Source organism: Medicago truncatula, chromosome 6, assembly GCF_003473485.1.
Source record: "Medicago truncatula cultivar Jemalong A17 chromosome 6, MtrunA17r5.0-ANR, whole genome shotgun sequence".
In the NCBI taxonomy this organism is placed as follows: Eukaryota; Viridiplantae; Streptophyta; class Magnoliopsida; order Fabales; family Fabaceae; genus Medicago; species Medicago truncatula.
Genome location: NC_053047.1, coordinates 42,354,651 through 42,375,400, shown reverse-complemented (window position 1 = coordinate 42,375,400; position 20,750 = coordinate 42,354,651). Strand labels below are relative to the sequence as shown.

Here is a 20,750-nt window from a genome sequence, read left to right as displayed (position 1 = left end):
TTAGTATAAACACAATTTGAATAATTAAATGTGTTTGTGTGTGTTGTGTTTACTGTAAGTAAATAGTAAAGAGAAGAAGAACACACATAAATTTATAGTGGTTCACCCAATGTGGGTTAGTCCACTCCTCACAATCTTGTGAGATTTTCCACTATGATGCTTGAGATAACTTCTCAAATCCTGCACCTTACAACCTTGTTCACCTGAACAATTACAACAACTGTATTCTCTTAGCCTCAGCAGGCTTACACCTTTCTTGCTAAGTTACCCACTTAGACTTTATACCTTTCTGCTCAAACTAACACTTTAGTACCCCTAAAGCTAGATGAGACTTTTCTTTACAATTTGTATGGAGGTTTGAATGATATAGATCAGACAAGAGAAGAATGGAGGTTGAAATTTATCTTTGAAAAGATAAGAGAGATATTGATTTACACTTTTGAAGACTTCTTGGAATCTTTGTGATGATCAATATTTTTGCTAAAGCTTCAAACACTCTTATGTTGTTTTCTTGTATGCTTTGCAAAGGTGTGTGTTATGCTGAGGTCTTGATCTCTATTTATAGAGTTCTTGAGCCTTTATAGCCGTTGGAGAGTGACCACTGGTCTTATGCCACGTGTCCTGGGACCCACCAACTTTCACTTGAAATTCTGGGCAAACTGAAATACTTCAGAATGTTGTTGTGTTCTTGAGAATACTTCAGAATGTTGTTGTGTTCTTCATGATCTTCATCTGGGTTCTTGTTGATGAACGGTCAGATGTGCATCTGGGCTTTTGCAGATGAATGTCACATGAATTTCTGGGTTGTACTTGAAGATTGTTCTTGGACGTACTTCAGAATGTTCATGGATCAGATCTTCTTTGAAATCTGTCTTGGAACTAGTGCAGAATCTCATAAAGTGGAGCTATCACTTCACTACCATGCTTTAGGGGATTTGGTTTGCTTTGTACAGTACCAACTCCCTTATGTGTCGAGATCTTGTTGAATCAGATCTGATCTTGCTTTTGACTTTGCCTTTTGCTTTCCAACCACTGTACTGTTCACGTCAGAAAAAGCATGGAGCAGGATCGAACATTCTGAACTCAGGGGACTTCAGAATGTTTCTTTTGTTTCACTTAGGATGATTTGTAAGACTTGTAATTAATGTAATCAAATCCTAATAGTGAAACATTTATGAAGTGCAGCATGGAAAACATCTAGGATGATATTCTTAATGGAATATTCCTAATGTTTTGTACTTCAATTGTTCATAGTCTTAAATGAACATTGAAGATGCCCTTTTTGACTTTAATCAAATAAATGTTTTTATTCCTTGATTGATCTCAGTCATGTACTTTTCTGGGCTTTCATTTAAGTCACGTGAACCTTGCATGTTCTTCATTTAGTTCATGAATTTCTGGGCTTGGTTCTTGATGTTCATCATGAACAACCTTCTGAACTCTGTCCAACCTTCTGAACTCTTTTTAACTTTCTGAACTCTAACTGAGTTCTTAAGTCTTTATGTCCTTTGATTCTTTGTATCTTGGTATGAATTTACACTTGTTCCTGTCTTAGTTAACCACTCAAGAGCACAAGTTAAATACCAACAAATTAATCAAAGTCCATTAATTCCTTAATCATCAAGGTTTGTTATCTTTAAAATAAATTAGGGATTTTGCCTCAACAATCTCCCCCTTTTTGATGATGACAAACCTATGATTTAGGATTATGGATTTTGATTATATATATGAGAAGTTTCAGAGCTAAAAATATATTTTTATGCTCCCCCTCATTTTTATAATTCATGCAGTGAGTTTTTAAAAGCTTTATAAAGCTCCCCCTCACTTTTATAATTCAAGGCATAAATAAAACATGCACATTTGAACCAAATTCATTTTCATTCATTGATTGTTAAAACATTCAGTACAAGTACATGACTTATATGGTTCAAAAACAAAAAAGGAATTATAAATGCATATGTGATCAAGCAAAAAAATGGAATGAAGTTTTAAGAACTTCTCCAACAAGATTTGATCACTGACCTACTTAGGGCCTAAACCTAGAAACTTAAAGACATAATTATCCTAAAGCTTCTCCCCTTTTTGTCATCTGCAAAAAGATAAGGAGGTACAAGACACAGAGAACTAAGGGTGGAATCCCCAGAGTCAGAGGAGGGCTCAGAGTCAAATACACTAGGATCTTCAAAAATAGGAGGATCAAGAGCCAGACCAGGAGCATGAACATCAATGGTCCACTTAGCTAGCACGCAGGCAATCTTATGAGTTTTGGTGGAGACCCTAAGTGCCCTGGCAGCCATTTTCTCAGCTTTGGATATTTTGGTGGAGGGAGCAGGAGCAGATGTTTCAACCTTGTCCTTAGAAGGACCATCTTTGGTAACAAACGTATCCAGAGATTCAAAAAGGTCAGGAATGTTAGGCAGCTTGCTATGTTAGGCAGCTTGCTAGTGGTTTTGTTTGTGATTGGAGAAGGCAATACACTTGGAGTGAGCAGAGGAGAAACAAAGAATTTTCCAACTTCTGATTCCATGGTAGAAGTGGAGAAATTCAGATTTTGATTTTGAGGGGTTTGTTGAGCCATGAGGTGAACTTCATCAGAGGGAAGTGATCCTGATGCTTGAGGAATAGGATCAACTGACATCTCATTCTCTTGAGGCAAGCTAGGTTCAGCAGATGCATTTGTCTGAACATTCTGAACTGTGATTGCAGGATTTTCTTGAAGTTCCTGAATCATTTCGTGAGCTTCCTGAAGCACTTCCTCATTGTTTTCAGGCTGTGCATCTTGGTACACATTCACATCTGAGCTTGGATCTTCCACATTTAGATTAAAGCCAGTTTGATTTTCAGCTTGCTCAAACTCTTGAGGCTCCATTTCATCATGTCCATCACTCATTCTTTGAGAGACAAGAATTTCAGCCACATCTTGCATGTCTTGATCATTTTCCTGAGATCCTTCTTCCACAGCATAAGCAACTTCTTGAGCAGTTTGCTCAGTATTTTCTTCAACTTCATTAACTTTCTGAAGTTGGTCAGCAGGTGGAACATCAACATTCTGAACATCAGCAACACCAGTTGAGTCAACTTTCTGAAGGTCCTTTTCAGAGATTTCATCAACTTTGGATGCATCTAGAGTTGACTCTTCTTCCTCTTCATGAGAGACAACTTCTTCTTGCATCTTCTCTTGATCAGCAACTTCATCTTCCTTCTCAGAAACTTCAACATTCTGAACTTCTGCATCTTCTTGAAGGATTTCTTTTGCACGTTCAGCAATATCTTGGAAGAGATTAACAGCAGTGGGTTCATCCTCCTTTGGTGGGGAATCAGCTATCTCTTCATCAGATGCCTCTTTGTCAGGAGAGTTTTCTTCTTCTTGTCTCTGAATGCTTGAAAGATTTCTGACTTTTTCAAGCTTCCTCTTCTTACTTGGCTTCTTAACATTCTGAGCTGAGTGTCTTTTGACAGAGCTGGTTGTCTGTGAAGACACTGGAGTAGGCATGTTGGAGGTGGTTATGTGAAGTTGAGCTAGGGTCTTTGATGTGAATCTCATGAAGGAGTAATCACCATCTTCTCCTTCAAGATCAACCTTAGCAGCTCTAAGTATGGAGGTGATATGCATACCATAAGCAAGGGCAGCATTTGATTGTTTGGGGTTCGTACATGAATCAATCATGTGCTGTAGAATGATGTAGCAGAGATTCAACCTTTTCTTCTTGATCATGTGGTACATGATACATAGGTCTGTATCAGTGACTGCTTCAAAAGTACCACTTCTAGGAAGCAGAGTGTGCCTAATCATGTTGTGCAGGATTTTAGGAACATCTTTCAGATTTGTGGAGTTGAAAGGGAGATCAGGTTTGGTGTACTCAACTATGAGTTTGTTGCGATTGACCTTCATCTCATGAAACCAGGAAGGAAAGAAAAGTTCATTACCTTCATTAGGAATTCTTAAAGCTTTTGAAAGAAAATCCTTGGTGATTTTGATTTCAACGCCTTTGACAGTGGAGATGAGGATCTTTTCCTTCTTCTTTTCCTTGATTTTCATTGTGCTGTAGAACTCTCTTACCAGATTCTCAAAGGTGAGATCTTGAAGGGACACAAAGTTGGACCAATCCTGAGAATCAGTGTATTCTCGTAGGTTCCAGTTCTTCTTCTTAAGATCTGCAAAGTCAAAGTATTTTGCTTTGCTTACTGGTCTTTGAGATTGCTTAGCTTCCATTTCTGCTTTCCTCAAAGATGCAATCAATTTGACATCTTTCCCTTTTCCATGTTTCTTGGGAGGAGAAGCTTCTTTTTCTTCTTCTTCTGATGAGGACGAGTTCTTCTCAGAGGATTCAGATGGAGAAGGAGTTTCACTTACTTGAGTTTTTCCTTTCACCTTTTTAGACTCAGCCTTTGAAGATTTTATGAACTCAGAGAGAGTTTCATCACCATCATCCTTTTCCACGGATTCTGTGAGGTCAACATGAGAAACCGTTTTGGTTTTGGAGGATGAGGATCCAGATATAATCCTTGAGGATCTTCTTGTTGCTTTAGGTTTGATAGCCTTCTTCTTAATTTTAAGTTTGGATGTTTTGGTGATTGGGATGATTTCATCTGGAAGGATTGTATGAACAGGGGTTTCGTTTAGAGGTGATGAGATTGATTCATCAGCAGCGGTTTGATTTGGTGGTTCAGAGCGAGCAACAGGAGCTGACTCATTTTCAGACAATGGAGAAGTTGTTTTGGTTCTCGCCATTTGAAGAACAACAAAAACAGAGTTTTTTGAAAATTTTGGAAAGAGAAAGGAAATTTGAGATTTGGAGTATGAGGAGTTAGTAGAATATGATGATTGTTTTATAGAAGAAGACGTGAAAGAGTGGAGAAGAGAAATGAGTTGTTGAGGACAGTTTTATGGGGAAGGAAAGAATGAAAAACGGTAAAAGTGAAGAGAGAGAAAAAGTAGCCGTTAAAGAGGGAAGGTGAAGAGATGGTTTGGACAATTTTTACTGTCTTGCAGTTATTAACCAATGTAAAACTGCTTTTGTGACAGCATTAAATGCTTAGAGATATGGAAGGATCTCTTTAAATAATCATTTTAAAAAATGAATTATTTAATTTGTTCAAAAGGACAGTTCTGAACATTTTTATCAGATGCAAACATTCTGAACTTGTGTGAACATTCTGAACTTTTGCAAACGTTCTGAACTTTTGCAAACATTCTGAACTTTGTTTGAACTTTCTGATAAGAATCAGATAGCATCAAGGGGGTTGGTCTATGGCCCTTAGTGCTTCAGTAATCAACTTTTGTTGGGATTTTTCATGATTAACAATTTTTCTTTAATAAAATTGAATCTATCCTCAACCAATGGTTTTGTAAAAATGTCAGCTAATTGATTTTCTGTATCAACAAAGCTTAATGCAATATCCTTTTTCTGAACATGGTCTCTAATGAAATGATGTTTAATTTCAATGTGTTTAGACCTAGAATGCTGAATTGGATTTTTAGAAAGATTTATAGCACTTGTGTTATCACACATAATAGGAACATTTGTGTACCTTAGTGAATAATCTTCCATTTGATTTCTGATCCATAAGACTTGAGAGCAACAATTTGCTGCAGACACATACTCAGCTTCAGTTGTGGAGAGTGCAATGGTGTTTTGCTTTCTGCAAGACCATCCAATCAATGCTTGTCCCAAGAATTGACAGGTGCCACTTGTACTCTTCCTCTCAACTTTGTCTCCAGCATAATCAGCATCACAATAAGCTACAAGATCAAAACTAGAACCTTTTCTATACCAAAGGCCAAGATCAGTAGTACCTACTAGATATCTAAAAATCCTTTTAACTGCAGTTAAATGAGATTCTTTTGCACAAGTTTGAAATCTAGCACACAAACCTACTGCAAACACTATGTCAGGTCTGCTAGCAGTTAAATACAATAATGATCCTATCATGCCTCTATATTCTTTTTCAGAAATAGATTTTCCATTCTCATCTCTATCTAAACTTGAAGATGGATGCATGGGGGTGACCATGATTTTTGCCTCATTCATTTTGTATTTCTTAAGAATGTCTTTGACATACTTTTCTTGACTTATGAAAATTCCATTTGGATGTTGCTTGATTTGTAAACCAAGGAAAAAACCAAGTTCACCCATCATGCTCATCTCAAATTCACTTTGCATGAGGTTGGAAAAGTCTTCACACATTTTTATTTTTGTAGCACCAAAAATAATATCATCTACATAAACTTGGACAATGAGTAAGTCTGAGTTATGAGTTTTTCTGAAAAGTGTGGTATCTATTTTTCCTCTTGAAAATCCATTTTTAATTAAGAATGAGCTAAGTCTATCATACCAAGCTCTAGGAGCTTGTTTAAGACCATAAAGTGCTTTGGTTAGTTTAAAAACATGATTTGGGTTCTCTTTATTTATGAAGCCAGGAGGTTGACTTACATAAACTTCCTCATTTAGAAAACCATTTAAAAATGCACTTTTCACATCCATTTGAAAAAGTTTAATGCTTTTATGTGCAGCATAAGCAAGAAGTATTCTGATAGCTTCTAACCTTGCTACTGGTGCAAAAGTCTCATCATAGTCAATACCTTCTTGTTGGTTGTAGCCTTGAGCTACTAGCCTTGCTTTGTTTCTGACAACCTTACCTTCTTCATCAAGCTTGTTTCTGAAAACCCATCTTGTTCCAATGATGGTTTTGCTTTGATTATTTGGAACTAAATTCCAAACTTTGTTTCTTTCAAATTGAGAAAGTTCTTCCTTCATGGCTTCAATCCATGAGTCATCAATAATGGCTTCATTGATTGACTTGGGTTCCAATTGAGAAATCATTGCCATGTTGTTATCTTGAAAGGATAATCTGGTTCTTACACCATCAGTTGTACTTCCAATGATTTGTTCTGCAGGGTGATCTCCTACCATTCTCCAACTTCTAGGAGGACTCTGAAGTGATAGATCTTGATTATTCTGATCATCTTCCTTATCTACTGTACTTACAGTGTCTTGATTTGAAACATTCTGAAGTACTGGTTCTTCTGTTTCCTCACTCTCTTTGAGTTGAGAATGTTCATCATATTCATCAAATATGACATGCATACTAATTTCAACTGTCTGGGTTTTTAGATTGTATACTCTATAACCTTTGGAAGTTGTAGAGTATCCTAAAAAGATAGCTTTATCTGATTTAGGATCAAACTTACCCAATTTTTCTTTATTGTTCAGAATGTAGCAATAGCAGCCAAATATGTGAAAATAAGATATGCTAGGTTTGATATTTTTCCAGAGTTCATATGGGGTTTTATTGAGAACCTTTCTTATTGAAACTCTATTCAAAATGTAACAAGATGTGTTAATGGCTTCTGCCCAAAAATAATCTTCAACATTTGATTCATTTAACATGGTTCTAGCCATTTCTTGTAAAGTTCTATTTTTTCTTTCAACAACTCCATTTTGTTGTGGAGTTCTTGCACAAGAGAAATTATGTTTAATACCATTTTCATCAAAGAATGTTTTGAAAGATGCATTTTCAAATTCACCTCCATGATCACTCCTTACTGTTATGATATTTGAACTTTTTTCATTTTGAACTCTTATACAAAAGTTTTGAAATGCTTCAAAAGATTCATCTTTATGTTTTAAAAATAGAACCCATGTAAATCTGGAAAAGTCATCAACAATAACAAAACCATATCTTTTGCCAGTTAGACTTGCAGTTTGAACTGGACCAAAAAGATCAATGTGAAGAAGCTCTAAAGGTTTCTGAGTTGAAATAAATTCAATTGTTTTGAAACTACTTTTGACTTGTTTTCCTTTAACACAAGCTTCACAGATCTTGTCCTTTTGAAAGCTAATCTTTGGCAAACCTCTAACTAGATCAAGTTGAGAAAGTTTAGCAATGGTTTTCATACTTATATGACCAGCTCTTTTGTGCCAAATCCATTTATCTTTTTCAAGAGAGATGAAACATGATTCAGCTGGCATATCATTTAGATCTAGAACATATAAGTTCTTTTTCCTTGATCCAGAAAAGAAAAGTTTGTTAGAGGAGGTTTGTCTTATTTCACATATGTTAGGTTTAAATATAACTTCAAATCCACTATCACATAATTGACTTATGCTAAGTAGATTGTGTTTTAAACCTTCTACATACTGAACATTTTCTATCTTAGCAGAGTTAATTTTACCTATAGTACCTTTACCTCTGATTTTACCTTTGTCATTGTTTCCAAATGTCACAAGTCCTCCATCCTTCTTTTCAAAGGTTAGAAAATAATTACTGTCACCTGTCATGTGTCTAGAACAGCCACTATCCAAGTACCATGGCTTTGTTCTTGCACCTTGAGGCAGGACCTACATTTGACAAGACAAAAACTTTAGGTACCCATGTAATGTTGGGTCCTTGAGGGTTAGTTCTTCTAAGAGATCTTTTCTGAATGTAACTTTCTGTCTTGTATGATCAGATTTGTTACAACAGGAACACATCATCTTAGCCTTCTCAGCCTTTTGTGAACTTTCTGATCTATTAAGATGAGAACGTTCTGAACTAAGATTAATCTTATTTTTTCTAATAAAATTCTTCTTATGATAACATACAGATACATCATGTCCTAATCTATCACAGTAAGAACATTGTAACTTCATTTCAGCCTTTTGAGGTACAAAGTTTTTAATGAGATTCTTGTTTGGATCTTTGAATCCTAAACCAGATTTCTCAGCACTTTTGCTTTGAGATCCCAAAATATTTTGAAATGTTTCTGTAGACTTTATGAAGCATGTGAGATCATTTTTCAGTTTCTCAACTTCATTTTTCAAAAGAATGTTTTCCTTTTGTACCTCAGAAGGTTTGGAATAAATGTTCTTTTGCCTTTTGTTTAATTCTCTTTGTTGTTCAGACATTTTAAAATGAGAGTCCTGCAAAGTCTGTATGGTTTTTCTAGATTCATCATATTTATTTTGAAGTTTTTCCTTTTCTATTTTTAGTTCAGAAAGTTCCTTGATTAATGACTGACATCTATTAGTTAAGAAGTTTGAATCATATAAAAGGCTATCAAGTTTACTTTCAAGGTCTTTATATAAGGGATGAGTTTTGTAGACAATTACCTCTTCTTCATCATCTGTTTGAGCCATCAAACTTAAGTTGGCTTCCTCATCTTCTTGTGATTCTGTTTCTTCCATGTCATCCCAGGTGATCATAGCTTTCTTCTTGAAAGGTGGTTTTCTTTGCACCTTTTTAATGTCAGGACATTCACTTTTGTAGTGTCCAGTTTTGTTGCAGCCAAAACAAGTGACCTGACTTTTGTCAGTTTCAGTTCTGTTGTTGTTGCTTGTGTTGGGAAATTTCTTCCTGATTTGATTTCTTCTCATCATCATTCTTTGTATCCTTTTTGAGATTAGTGCTAGTTCATCTTCAGCTTCTTCTTCATGAACTTCTTCTATTTCTTGTGTTTCTTGCAAATCATCTTCAGTTACTGATGAGGTTTGCTGAGAGGCTTTCAAGGCAAGTGACTTTACCTTCTTTACTGGTTTGTCTCCTTGAAGTACAACTTCATGAGCTCTCAGTGAACCAATGAGATCTTCCAGGTTCATAGATTTCAAATCTTTGGCCTGAGTGATTGCAGTGACCATAGGTCTCCACATACTTGGAAGACATCTCAATATTTTTCTGATTCTCTCATGAGTGGAATATGCTTTTCCAAGAGATCTCATTTCATTTACTATTGTAGTAAATCTGGCATACATCTCATCAATGGTTTCATTTTCACTCATTTCAAAGACTTCAAACTTTCTGACTCCAATGTCAATTCTGGTTTCTTTGACATGAGATGTACCTTCATGATGTACTTTCAAGGTATCCCATACCTCTTTAGCATTTTTGCATTCATCAACTCTTTCACTTTCTTCCATGGTTAGTGCACATGATAGAAAGAGTCTAGCTTTAGAGTTTAGCAATACCTGAGCCTTTTCATCTGTTGACCATGCACTCTTAACTTTGATGATCCCTTCTTTGGTTAGTGGAACAAAGTCTCCATCTGTGATTACTGTCCACATGTCATTGTCCTGAGATCTGAGAAAGAGTTCCATCTTGCCTTTCCAGAAGTAGTAGTTTGAGCCATCAAAAAGTGGTGGTCTGTTTGATGATCCTCCTTCAGCTATGTATTTGACTTTAGACATACTTCCTGAATCTTTTTTCTAACACTTGTTTAAGTGTTCAAACCCTTAGAGCCGTGCTCTGATACCAATTGAAGTAGATAAAATAGTCACAAGGAAGGGGGGGTTTGAATTGTGACCCTTTAAAAATTAATCCTGCCACTTAAAAGTTATTCTCAAGTTGATAACTTGGAATGGTTAAGTTAACAGACAAACTTCAGAACGTTCTGAAGTATTAGTATAAACACAATTTGAATAATTAAATGTGTTTGTGTGTGTTGTGTTTACTGTAAGTAAATAGTAAAGAGAAGAAGAACACACATAAATTTATAGTGGTTCACCCAATGTGGGTTAGTCCACTCCTCACAATCTTGTGAGATTTTCCACTATGATGCTTGAGATAACTTCTCAAATCCTGCACCTTACAACCTTGTTCACCTGAACAATTACAACAACTGTATTCTCTTAGCCTCAGCAGGCTTACACCTTTCTTGCTAAGTTACCCACTTAGACTTTATACCTTTCTGCTCAAACTAACACTTTAGTACCCCTAAAGCTAGATGAGACTTTTCTTTACAATTTGTATGGAGGTTTGAATGATATAGATCAGACAAGAGAAGAATGGAGGTTGAAATTTATCTTTGAAAAGATAAGAGAGATATTGATTTACACTTTTGAAGACTTCTTGGAATCTTTGTGATGATCAATATTTTTGCTAAAGCTTCAAACACTCTTATGTTGTTTTCTTGTATGCTTTGCAAAGGTGTGTGTTATGCTGAGGTCTTGATCTCTATTTATAGAGTTCTTGAGCCTTTATAGCCGTTGGAGAGTGACCACTGGTCTTATGCCACGTGTCCTGGGACCCACCAACTTTCACTTGAAATTCTGGGCAAACTGAAATACTTCAGAATGTTGTTGTGTTCTTGAGAATACTTCAGAATGTTGTTGTGTTCTTCATGATCTTCATCTGGGTTCTTGTTGATGAACGGTCAGATGTGCATCTGGGCTTTTGCAGATGAATGTCACATGAATTTCTGGGTTGTACTTGAAGATTGTTCTTGGACGTACTTCAGAATGTTCATGGATCAGATCTTCTTTGAAATCTGTCTTGGAACTAGTGCAGAATCTCATAAAGTGGAGCTATCACTTCACTACCATGCTTTAGGGGATTTGGTTTGCTTTGTACAGTACCAACTCCCTTATGTGTCGAGATCTTGTTGAATCAGATCTGATCTTGCTTTTGACTTTGCCTTTTGCTTTCCAACCACTGTACTGTTCACGTCAGAAAAAGCATGGAGCAGGATCGAACATTCTGAACTCAGGGGACTTCAGAATGTTTCTTTTGTTTCACTTAGGATGATTTGTAAGACTTGTAATTAATGTAATCAAATCCTAATAGTGAAACATTTATGAAGTGCAGCATGGAAAACATCTAGGATGATATTCTTAATGGAATATTCCTAATGTTTTGTACTTCAATTGTTCATAGTCTTAAATGAACATTGAAGATGCCCTTTTTGACTTTAATCAAATAAATGTTTTTATTCCTTGATTGATCTCAGTCATGTACTTTTCTGGGCTTTCATTTAAGTCACGTGAACCTTGCATGTTCTTCATTTAGTTCATGAATTTCTGGGCTTGGTTCTTGATGTTCATCATGAACAACCTTCTGAACTCTGTCCAACCTTCTGAACTCTTTTTAACTTTCTGAACTCTAACTGAGTTCTTAAGTCTTTATGTCCTTTGATTCTTTGTATCTTGGTATGAATTTACACTTGTTCCTGTCTTAGTTAACCACTCAAGAGCACAAGTTAAATACCAACAAATTAATCAAAGTCCATTAATTCCTTAATCATCAAGGTTTGTTATCTTTAAAATAAATTAGGGATTTTGCCTCAACAATCTCCCCCTTTTTGATGATGACAAACCTATGATTTAGGATTATGGATTTTGATTATATATATGAGAAGTTTCAGAGCTAAAAATATATTTTTATGCTCCCCCTCATTTTTATAATTCATGCAGTGAGTTTTTAAAAGCTTTATAAAGCTCCCCCTCACTTTTATAATTCAAGGCATAAATAAAACATGCACATTTGAACCAAATTCATTTTCATTCATTGATTGTTAAAACATTCAGTACAAGTACATGACTTATATGGTTCAAAAACAAAAAAGGAATTATAAATGCATATGTGATCAAGCAAAAAAATGGAATGAAGTTTTAAGAACTTCTCCAACAAGATTTGATCACTGACCTACTTAGGGCCTAAACCTAGAAACTTAAAGACATAATTATCCTAAAGCTTCTCCCCTTTTTGTCATCTGCAAAAAGATAAGGAGGTACAAGACACAGAGAACTAAGGGGTGGAATCCCCAGAGTCAGAGGAGGGCTCAGAGTCAAATACACTAGGATCTTCAAAAATAGGAGGATCAAGAGCCAGACCAGGAGCATGAACATCAATGGTCCACTTAGCTAGCACGCAGGCAATCTTATGAGTTTTGGTGGAGACCCTAAGTGCCCTGGCAGCCATTTTCTCAGCTTTGGATATTTTGGTGGAGGGAGCAGGAGCAGATGTTTCAACCTTGTCCTTAGAAGGACCATCTTTGGTAACAAACGTATCCAGAGATTCAAAAAGGTCAGGAATGTTAGGCAGCTTGCTATGTTAGGCAGCTTGCTAGTGGTTTTGTTTGTGATTGGAGAAGGCAATACACTTGGAGTGAGCAGAGGAGAAACAAAGAATTTTCCAACTTCTGATTCCATGGTAGAAGTGGAGAAATTCAGATTTTGATTTTGAGGGGTTTGTTGAGCCATGAGGTGAACTTCATCAGAGGGAAGTGATCCTGATGCTTGAGGAATAGGATCAACTGACATCTCATTCTCTTGAGGCAAGCTAGGTTCAGCAGATGCATTTGTCTGAACATTCTGAACTGTGATTGCAGGATTTTCTTGAAGTTCCTGAATCATTTCGTGAGCTTCCTGAAGCACTTCCTCATTGTTTTCAGGCTGTGCATCTTGGTACACATTCACATCTGAGCTTGGATCTTCCACATTTAGATTAAAGCCAGTTTGATTTTCAGCTTGCTCAAACTCTTGAGGCTCCATTTCATCATGTCCATCACTCATTCTTTGAGAGACAAGAATTTCAGCCACATCTTGCATGTCTTGATCATTTTCCTGAGATCCTTCTTCCACAGCATAAGCAACTTCTTGAGCAGTTTGCTCAGTATTTTCTTCAACTTCATTAACTTTCTGAAGTTGGTCAGCAGGTGGAACATCAACATTCTGAACATCAGCAACACCAGTTGAGTCAACTTTCTGAAGGTCCTTTTCAGAGATTTCATCAACTTTGGATGCATCTAGAGTTGACTCTTCTTCCTCTTCATGAGAGACAACTTCTTCTTGCATCTTCTCTTGATCAGCAACTTCATCTTCCTTCTCAGAAACTTCAACATTCTGAACTTCTGCATCTTCTTGAAGGATTTCTTTTGCACGTTCAGCAATATCTTGGAAGAGATTAACAGCAGTGGGTTCATCCTCCTTTGGTGGGGAATCAGCTATCTCTTCATCAGATGCCTCTTTGTCAGGAGAGTTTTCTTCTTCTTGTCTCTGAATGCTTGAAAGATTTCTGACTTTTTCAAGCTTCCTCTTCTTACTTGGCTTCTTAACATTCTGAGCTGAGTGTCTTTTGACAGAGCTGGTTGTCTGTGAAGACACTGGAGTAGGCATGTTGGAGGTGGTTATGTGAAGTTGAGCTAGGGTCTTTGATGTGAATCTCATGAAGGAGTAATCACCATCTTCTCCTTCAAGATCAACCTTAGCAGCTCTAAGTATGGAGGTGATATGCATACCATAAGCAAGGGCAGCATTTGATTGTTTGGGGTTCGTACATGAATCAATCATGTGCTGTAGAATGATGTAGCAGAGATTCAACCTTTTCTTCTTGATCATGTGGTACATGATACATAGGTCTGTATCAGTGACTGCTTCAAAAGTACCACTTCTAGGAAGCAGAGTGTGCCTAATCATGTTGTGCAGGATTTTAGGAACATCTTTCAGATTTGTGGAGTTGAAAGGGAGATCAGGTTTGGTGTACTCAACTATGAGTTTGTTGCGATTGACCTTCATCTCATGAAACCAGGAAGGAAAGAAAAGTTCATTACCTTCATTAGGAATTCTTAAAGCTTTTGAAAGAAAATCCTTGGTGATTTTGATTTCAACGCCTTTGACAGTGGAGATGAGGATCTTTTCCTTCTTCTTTTCCTTGATTTTCATTGTGCTGTAGAACTCTCTTACCAGATTCTCAAAGGTGAGATCTTGAAGGGACACAAAGTTGGACCAATCCTGAGAATCAGTGTATTCTCGTAGGTTCCAGTTCTTCTTCTTAAGATCTGCAAAGTCAAAGTATTTTGCTTTGCTTACTGGTCTTTGAGATTGCTTAGCTTCCATTTCTGCTTTCCTCAAAGATGCAATCAATTTGACATCTTTCCCTTTTCCATGTTTCTTGGGAGGAGAAGCTTCTTTTTCTTCTTCTTCTGATGAGGACGAGTTCTTCTCAGAGGATTCAGATGGAGAAGGAGTTTCACTTACTTGAGTTTTTCCTTTCACCTTTTTAGACTCAGCCTTTGAAGATTTTATGAACTCAGAGAGAGTTTCATCACCATCATCCTTTTCCACGGATTCTGTGAGGTCAACATGAGAAACCGTTTTGGTTTTGGAGGATGAGGATCCAGATATAATCCTTGAGGATCTTCTTGTTGCTTTAGGTTTGATAGCCTTCTTCTTAATTTTAAGTTTGGATGTTTTGGTGATTGGGATGATTTCATCTGGAAGGATTGTATGAACAGGGGTTTCGTTTAGAGGTGATGAGATTGATTCATCAGCAGCGGTTTGATTTGGTGGTTCAGAGCGAGCAACAGGAGCTGACTCATTTTCAGACAATGGAGAAGTTGTTTTGGTTCTCGCCATTTGAAGAACAACAAAAACAGAGTTTTTTGAAAATTTTGGAAAGAGAAAGGAAATTTGAGATTTGGAGTATGAGGAGTTAGTAGAATATGATGATTGTTTTATAGAAGAAGACGTGAAAGAGTGGAGAAGAGAAATGAGTTGTTGAGGACAGTTTTATGGGGAAGGAAAGAATGAAAAACGGTAAAAGTGAAGAGAGAGAAAAAGTAGCCGTTAAAGAGGGAAGGTGAAGAGATGGTTTGGACAATTTTTACTGTCTTGCAGTTATTAACCAATGTAAAACTGCTTTTGTGACAGCATTAAATGCTTAGAGATATGGAAGGATCTCTTTAAATAATCATTTTAAAAAATGAATTATTTAATTTGTTCAAAAGGACAGTTCTGAACATTTTTATCAGATGCAAACATTCTGAACTTGTGTGAACATTCTGAACTTTTGCAAACGTTCTGAACTTTTGCAAACATTCTGAACTTTGTTTGAACTTTCTGATAAGAATCAGATAGCATCAAGGGGGTTGGTCTATGGCCCTTAGTGCTTCAGTAATCAACTTTTGTTGGGATTTTTCATGATTAACAATTTTTCTTTAATAAAATTGAATCTATCCTCAACCAATGGTTTTGTAAAAATGTCAGCTAATTGATTTTCTGTATCAACAAAGCTTAATGCAATATCCTTTTTCTGAACATGGTCTCTAATGAAATGATGTTTAATTTCAATGTGTTTAGACCTAGAATGCTGAATTGGATTTTTAGAAAGATTTATAGCACTTGTGTTATCACACATAATAGGAACATTTGTGTACCTTAGTGAATAATCTTCCATTTGATTTCTGATCCATAAGACTTGAGAGCAACAATTTGCTGCAGACACATACTCAGCTTCAGTTGTGGAGAGTGCAATGGTGTTTTGCTTTCTGCAAGACCATCCAATCAATGCTTGTCCCAAGAATTGACAGGTGCCACTTGTACTCTTCCTCTCAACTTTGTCTCCAGCATAATCAGCATCACAATAAGCTACAAGATCAAAACTAGAACCTTTTCTATACCAAAGGCCAAGATCAGTAGTACCTACTAGATATCTAAAAATCCTTTTAACTGCAGTTAAATGAGATTCTTTTGCACAAGTTTGAAATCTAGCACACAAACCTACTGCAAACACTATGTCAGGTCTGCTAGCAGTTAAATACAATAATGATCCTATCATGCCTCTATATTCTTTTTCAGAAATAGATTTTCCATTCTCATCTCTATCTAAACTTGAAGATGGATGCATGGGGGTGACCATGATTTTTGCCTCATTCATTTTGTATTTCTTAAGAATGTCTTTGACATACTTTTCTTGACTTATGAAAATTCCATTTGGATGTTGCTTGATTTGTAAACCAAGGAAAAAACCAAGTTCACCCATCATGCTCATCTCAAATTCACTTTGCATGAGGTTGGAAAAGTCTTCACACATTTTTATTTTTGTAGCACCAAAAATAATATCATCTACATAAACTTGGACAATGAGTAAGTCTGAGTTATGAGTTTTTCTGAAAAGTGTGGTATCTATTTTTCCTCTTGAAAATCCATTTTTAATTAAGAATGAGCTAAGTCTATCATACCAAGCTCTAGGAGCTTGTTTAAGACCATAAAGTGCTTTGGTTAGTTTAAAAACATGATTTGGGTTCTCTTTATTTATGAAGCCAGGAGGTTGACTTACATAAACTTCCTCATTTAGAAAACCATTTAAAAATGCACTTTTCACATCCATTTGAAAAAGTTTAATGCTTTTATGTGCAGCATAAGCAAGAAGTATTCTGATAGCTTCTAACCTTGCTACTGGTGCAAAAGTCTCATCATAGTCAATACCTTCTTGTTGGTTGTAGCCTTGAGCTACTAGCCTTGCTTTGTTTCTGACAACCTTACCTTCTTCATCAAGCTTGTTTCTGAAAACCCATCTTGTTCCAATGATGGTTTTGCTTTGATTATTTGGAACTAAATTCCAAACTTTGTTTCTTTCAAATTGAGAAAGTTCTTCCTTCATGGCTTCAATCCATGAGTCATCAATAATGGCTTCATTGATTGACTTGGGTTCCAATTGAGAAATCATTGCCATGTTGTTATCTTGAAAGGATAATCTGGTTCTTACACCATCAGTTGTACTTCCAATGATTTGTTCTGCAGGGTGATCTCCTACCATTCTCCAACTTCTAGGAGGACTCTGAAGTGATAGATCTTGATTATTCTGATCATCTTCCTTATCTACTGTACTTACAGTGTCTTGATTTGAAACATTCTGAAGTACTGGTTCTTCTGTTTCCTCACTCTCTTTGAGTTGAGAATGTTCATCATATTCATCAAATATGACATGCATACTAATTTCAACTGTCTGGGTTTTTAGATTGTATACTCTATAACCTTTGGAAGTTGTAGAGTATCCTAAAAAGATAGCTTTATCTGATTTAGGATCAAACTTACCCAATTTTTCTTTATTGTTCAGAATGTAGCAATAGCAGCCAAATATGTGAAAATAAGATATGCTAGGTTTGATATTTTTCCAGAGTTCATATGGGGTTTTATTGAGAACCTTTCTTATTGAAACTCTATTCAAAATGTAACAAGATGTGTTAATGGCTTCTGCCCAAAAATAATCTTCAACATTTGATTCATTTAACATGGTTCTAGCCATTTCTTGTAAAGTTCTATTTTTTCTTTCAACAACTCCATTTTGTTGTGGAGTTCTTGCACAAGAGAAATTATGTTTAATACCATTTTCATCAAAGAATGTTTTGAAAGATGCATTTTCAAATTCACCTCCATGATCACTCCTTACTGTTATGATATTTGAACTTTTTTCATTTTGAACTCTTATACAAAAGTTTTGAAATGCTTCAAAAGATTCATCTTTATGTTTTAAAAATAGAACCCATGTAAATCTGGAAAAGTCATCAACAATAACAAAACCATATCTTTTGCCAGTTAGACTTGCAGTTTGAACTGGACCAAAAAGATCAATGTGAAGAAGCTCTAAAGGTTTCTGAGTTGAAATAAATTCAATTGTTTTGAAACTACTTTTGACTTGTTTTCCTTTAACACAAGCTTCACAGATCTTGTCCTTTTGAAAGCTAATCTTTGGCAAACCTCTAACTAGATCAAGTTGAGAAAGTTTAGCAATGGTTTTCATACTTATATGACCAGCTCTTTTGTGCCAAATCCATTTATCTTTTTCAAGAGAGATGAAACATGATTCAGCTGGCATATCATTTAGATCTAGAACATATAAGTTCTTTTTCCTTGATCCAGAAAAGAAAAGTTTGTTAGAGGAGGTTTGTCTTATTTCACATATGTTAGGTTTAAATATAACTTCAAATCCACTATCACATAATTGACTTATGCTAAGTAGATTGTGTTTTAAACCTTCTACATACTGAACATTTTCTATCTTAGCAGAGTTAATTTTACCTATAGTACCTTTACCTCTGATTTTACCTTTGTCATTGTTTCCAAATGTCACAAGTCCTCCATCCTTCTTTTCAAAGGTTAGAAAATAATTACTGTCACCTGTCATGTGTCTAGAACAGCCACTATCCAAGTACCATGGCTTTGTTCTTGCACCTTGAGGCAGGACCTACATTTGACAAGACAAAAACTTTAGGTACCCATGTAATGTTGGGTCCTTGAGGGTTAGTTCTTCTAAGAGATCTTTTCTGAATGTAACTTTCTGTCTTGTATGATCAGATTTGTTACAACAGGAACACATCATCTTAGCCTTCTCAGCCTTTTGTGAACTTTCTGATCTATTAAGATGAGAACGTTCTGAACTAAGATTAATCTTATTTTTTCTAATAAAATTCTTCTTATGATAACATACAGATACATCATGTCCTAATCTATCACAGTAAGAACATTGTAACTTCATTTCAGCCTTTTGAGGTACAAAGTTTTTAATGAGATTCTTGTTTGGATCTTTGAATCCTAAACCAGATTTCTCAGCACTTTTGCTTTGAGATCCCAAAATATTTTGAAATGTTTCTGTAGACTTTATGAAGCATGTGAGATCATTTTTCAGTTTCTCAACTTCATTTTTCAAAAGAATGTTTTCCTTTTGTACCTCAGAAGGTTTGGAATAAATGTTCTTTTGCCTTTTGTTTAATTCTCTTTGTTGTTCAGACATTTTAAAATGAGAGTCCTGCAAAGTCTGTATGGTTTTTCTAGATTCATCATATTTATTTTGAAGTTTTTCCTTTTCTATTTTTAGTTCAGAAAGTTCCTTGATTAATGACTGACATCTATTAGTTAAGAAGTTTGAATCATATAAAAGGCTATCAAGTTTACTTTCAAGGTCTTTATATAAGGGATGAGTTTTGTAGACAATTACCTCTTCTTCATCATCTGTTTGAGCCATCAAACTTAAGTTGGCTTCCTCATCTTCTTGTGATTCTGTTTCTTCCATGTCATCCCAGGTGATCATAGCTTTCTTCTTGAAAGGTGGTTTTCTTTGCACCTTTTTAATGTCAGGACATTCACTTTTGTAGTGTCCAGTTTTGTTGCAGCCAAAACAAGTGACCTGACTTTTGTCAGTTTCAGTTCTGTTGTTGTTGCTTGTGTTGGGAAATTTCTTCCTGATTTGATTTCTTCTCATCATCATTCTTTGTATCCTTTTTGAGATTAGTGCTAGTTCATCTTCAGCTTCTTCTTCATGAACTTCTTCTATTTCTTGTGTTTCTTGCAAATCATCTTCAGTTACTGATGAGGTTTGCTGAGAGGCTTTCAAGGCAAGTGACTTTACCTTCTTTACTGGTTTGTCTCCTTGAAGTACAACTTCATGAGCTCTCAGTGAACCAATGAGATCTTCCAGGTTCATAGATTTCAAATCTTTGGCCTGAGTGATTGCAGTGACCATAGGTCTCCACATACTTGGAAGACATCTCAATATTTTTCTGATTCTCTCATGAGTGGAATATGCTTTTCCAAGAGATCTCATTTCATTTACTATTGTAGTAAATCTGGCATACATCTCATCAATGGTTTCATTTTCACTCATTTCAAAGACTTCAAACTTTCTGACTCCAATGTCAATTCTGGTTTCTTTGACATGAGATGTACCTTCATGATGTACTTTCAAGGTATCCCATACCTCTTTAGCATTTTTGCATTCATCAACTCTTTCACTTTCTTCCATGGTTAGTGCACATGATAGAAAGAGTCTAGCTTTAGAGTTTAGCAATACCTGAGCCTTTTCATCTGTTGACCATGCACTCTTAACTTTGATGATCCCTTCTTTGGTTAGTGGAACAAAGTCTCCATCTGTGATTACTGTCCACATGTCATTGTCCTGAGATCTGAGAAAGAGTTCCATCTTGCCTTTCCAGAAGTAGTAGTTTGAGCCATCAAAAAGTGGTGGTCTGTTTGATGATCCTCCTTCAGCTATGTATTTGACTTTAGACATACTTCCTGAATCTTTTTTCTAACACTTGTTTAAGTGTTCAAACCCTTAGAGCCGTGCTCTGATACCAATTGAAGTAGATAAAATAGTCACAAGGAAGGGGGGGTTTGAATTGTGACCCTTTAAAAATTAATCCTGCCACTTAAAAGTTATTCTCAAGTTGATAACTTGGAATGGTTAAGTTAACAGACAAACTTCAGAACGTTCTGAAGTAT

At 35.9% G+C, this 20,750-nt stretch overlaps 2 protein-coding genes across 2 annotated transcripts; both read right to left on the bottom strand.

Moving 5' to 3' along the window:
- Positions 1-2,039: 2,039 nt before the first annotated feature.
- Positions 2,040-10,163, bottom strand: LOC25480865 (uncharacterized). Its single transcript, XM_039827131.1, has 6 exons — positions 9,945-10,163; positions 8,586-9,596; positions 8,270-8,342; positions 6,547-7,201; positions 2,479-4,724; positions 2,040-2,368 (listed from the first exon to the last, which is right to left on the bottom strand). Exons 1-6 carry the CDS (start codon positions 10,161-10,163, stop codon positions 2,040-2,042), a joined length of 4,533 nt encoding a protein of 1,510 aa, XP_039683065.1.
- Positions 10,164-12,498: 2,335 nt separating this feature from the next.
- Positions 12,499-20,538, bottom strand: LOC120576126 (uncharacterized). The gene is made up of 6 exons (XM_039827130.1): positions 20,320-20,538; positions 18,961-19,971; positions 18,645-18,717; positions 16,922-17,576; positions 12,854-15,099; positions 12,499-12,743 (listed from the first exon to the last, which is right to left on the bottom strand). Exons 1-6 carry the CDS (start codon positions 20,536-20,538, stop codon positions 12,499-12,501), a joined length of 4,449 nt encoding a protein of 1,482 aa, XP_039683064.1.
- Between the last annotated feature and the right edge of the window lie 212 nt (positions 20,539-20,750).

Excerpts from the sequence above, each read along its gene's own strand:
- LOC25480865 (XM_039827131.1), bottom strand. The coding sequence starts at position 10,163 with ATGTCTAAAGTCAAATACATAGCTGAAGGAGGATCATCAAACAGACCA. Across the intron at positions 7,202-8,269 it reads TAGACACATGACAGGTGACA|AAAAATTGGGTAAGTTTGAT; the intron begins GTAATTATTTTC and ends TGAACAATAAAG. Across the intron at positions 2,369-2,478 it reads TTCTCCTCTGCTCACTCCAA|ATGGTCCTTCTAAGGACAAG; the intron begins GTGTATTGCCTT and ends TTGTTACCAAAG.
- LOC120576126 (XM_039827130.1), bottom strand. The coding sequence starts at position 20,538 with ATGTCTAAAGTCAAATACATAGCTGAAGGAGGATCATCAAACAGACCA. Across the intron at positions 18,718-18,960 it reads GATTAGGACATGATGTATCT|GTCCTGCCTCAAGGTGCAAG; the intron begins GTATGTTATCAT and ends TGTCAAATGTAG. Across the intron at positions 12,744-12,853 it reads TTCTCCTCTGCTCACTCCAA|ATGGTCCTTCTAAGGACAAG; the intron begins GTGTATTGCCTT and ends TTGTTACCAAAG.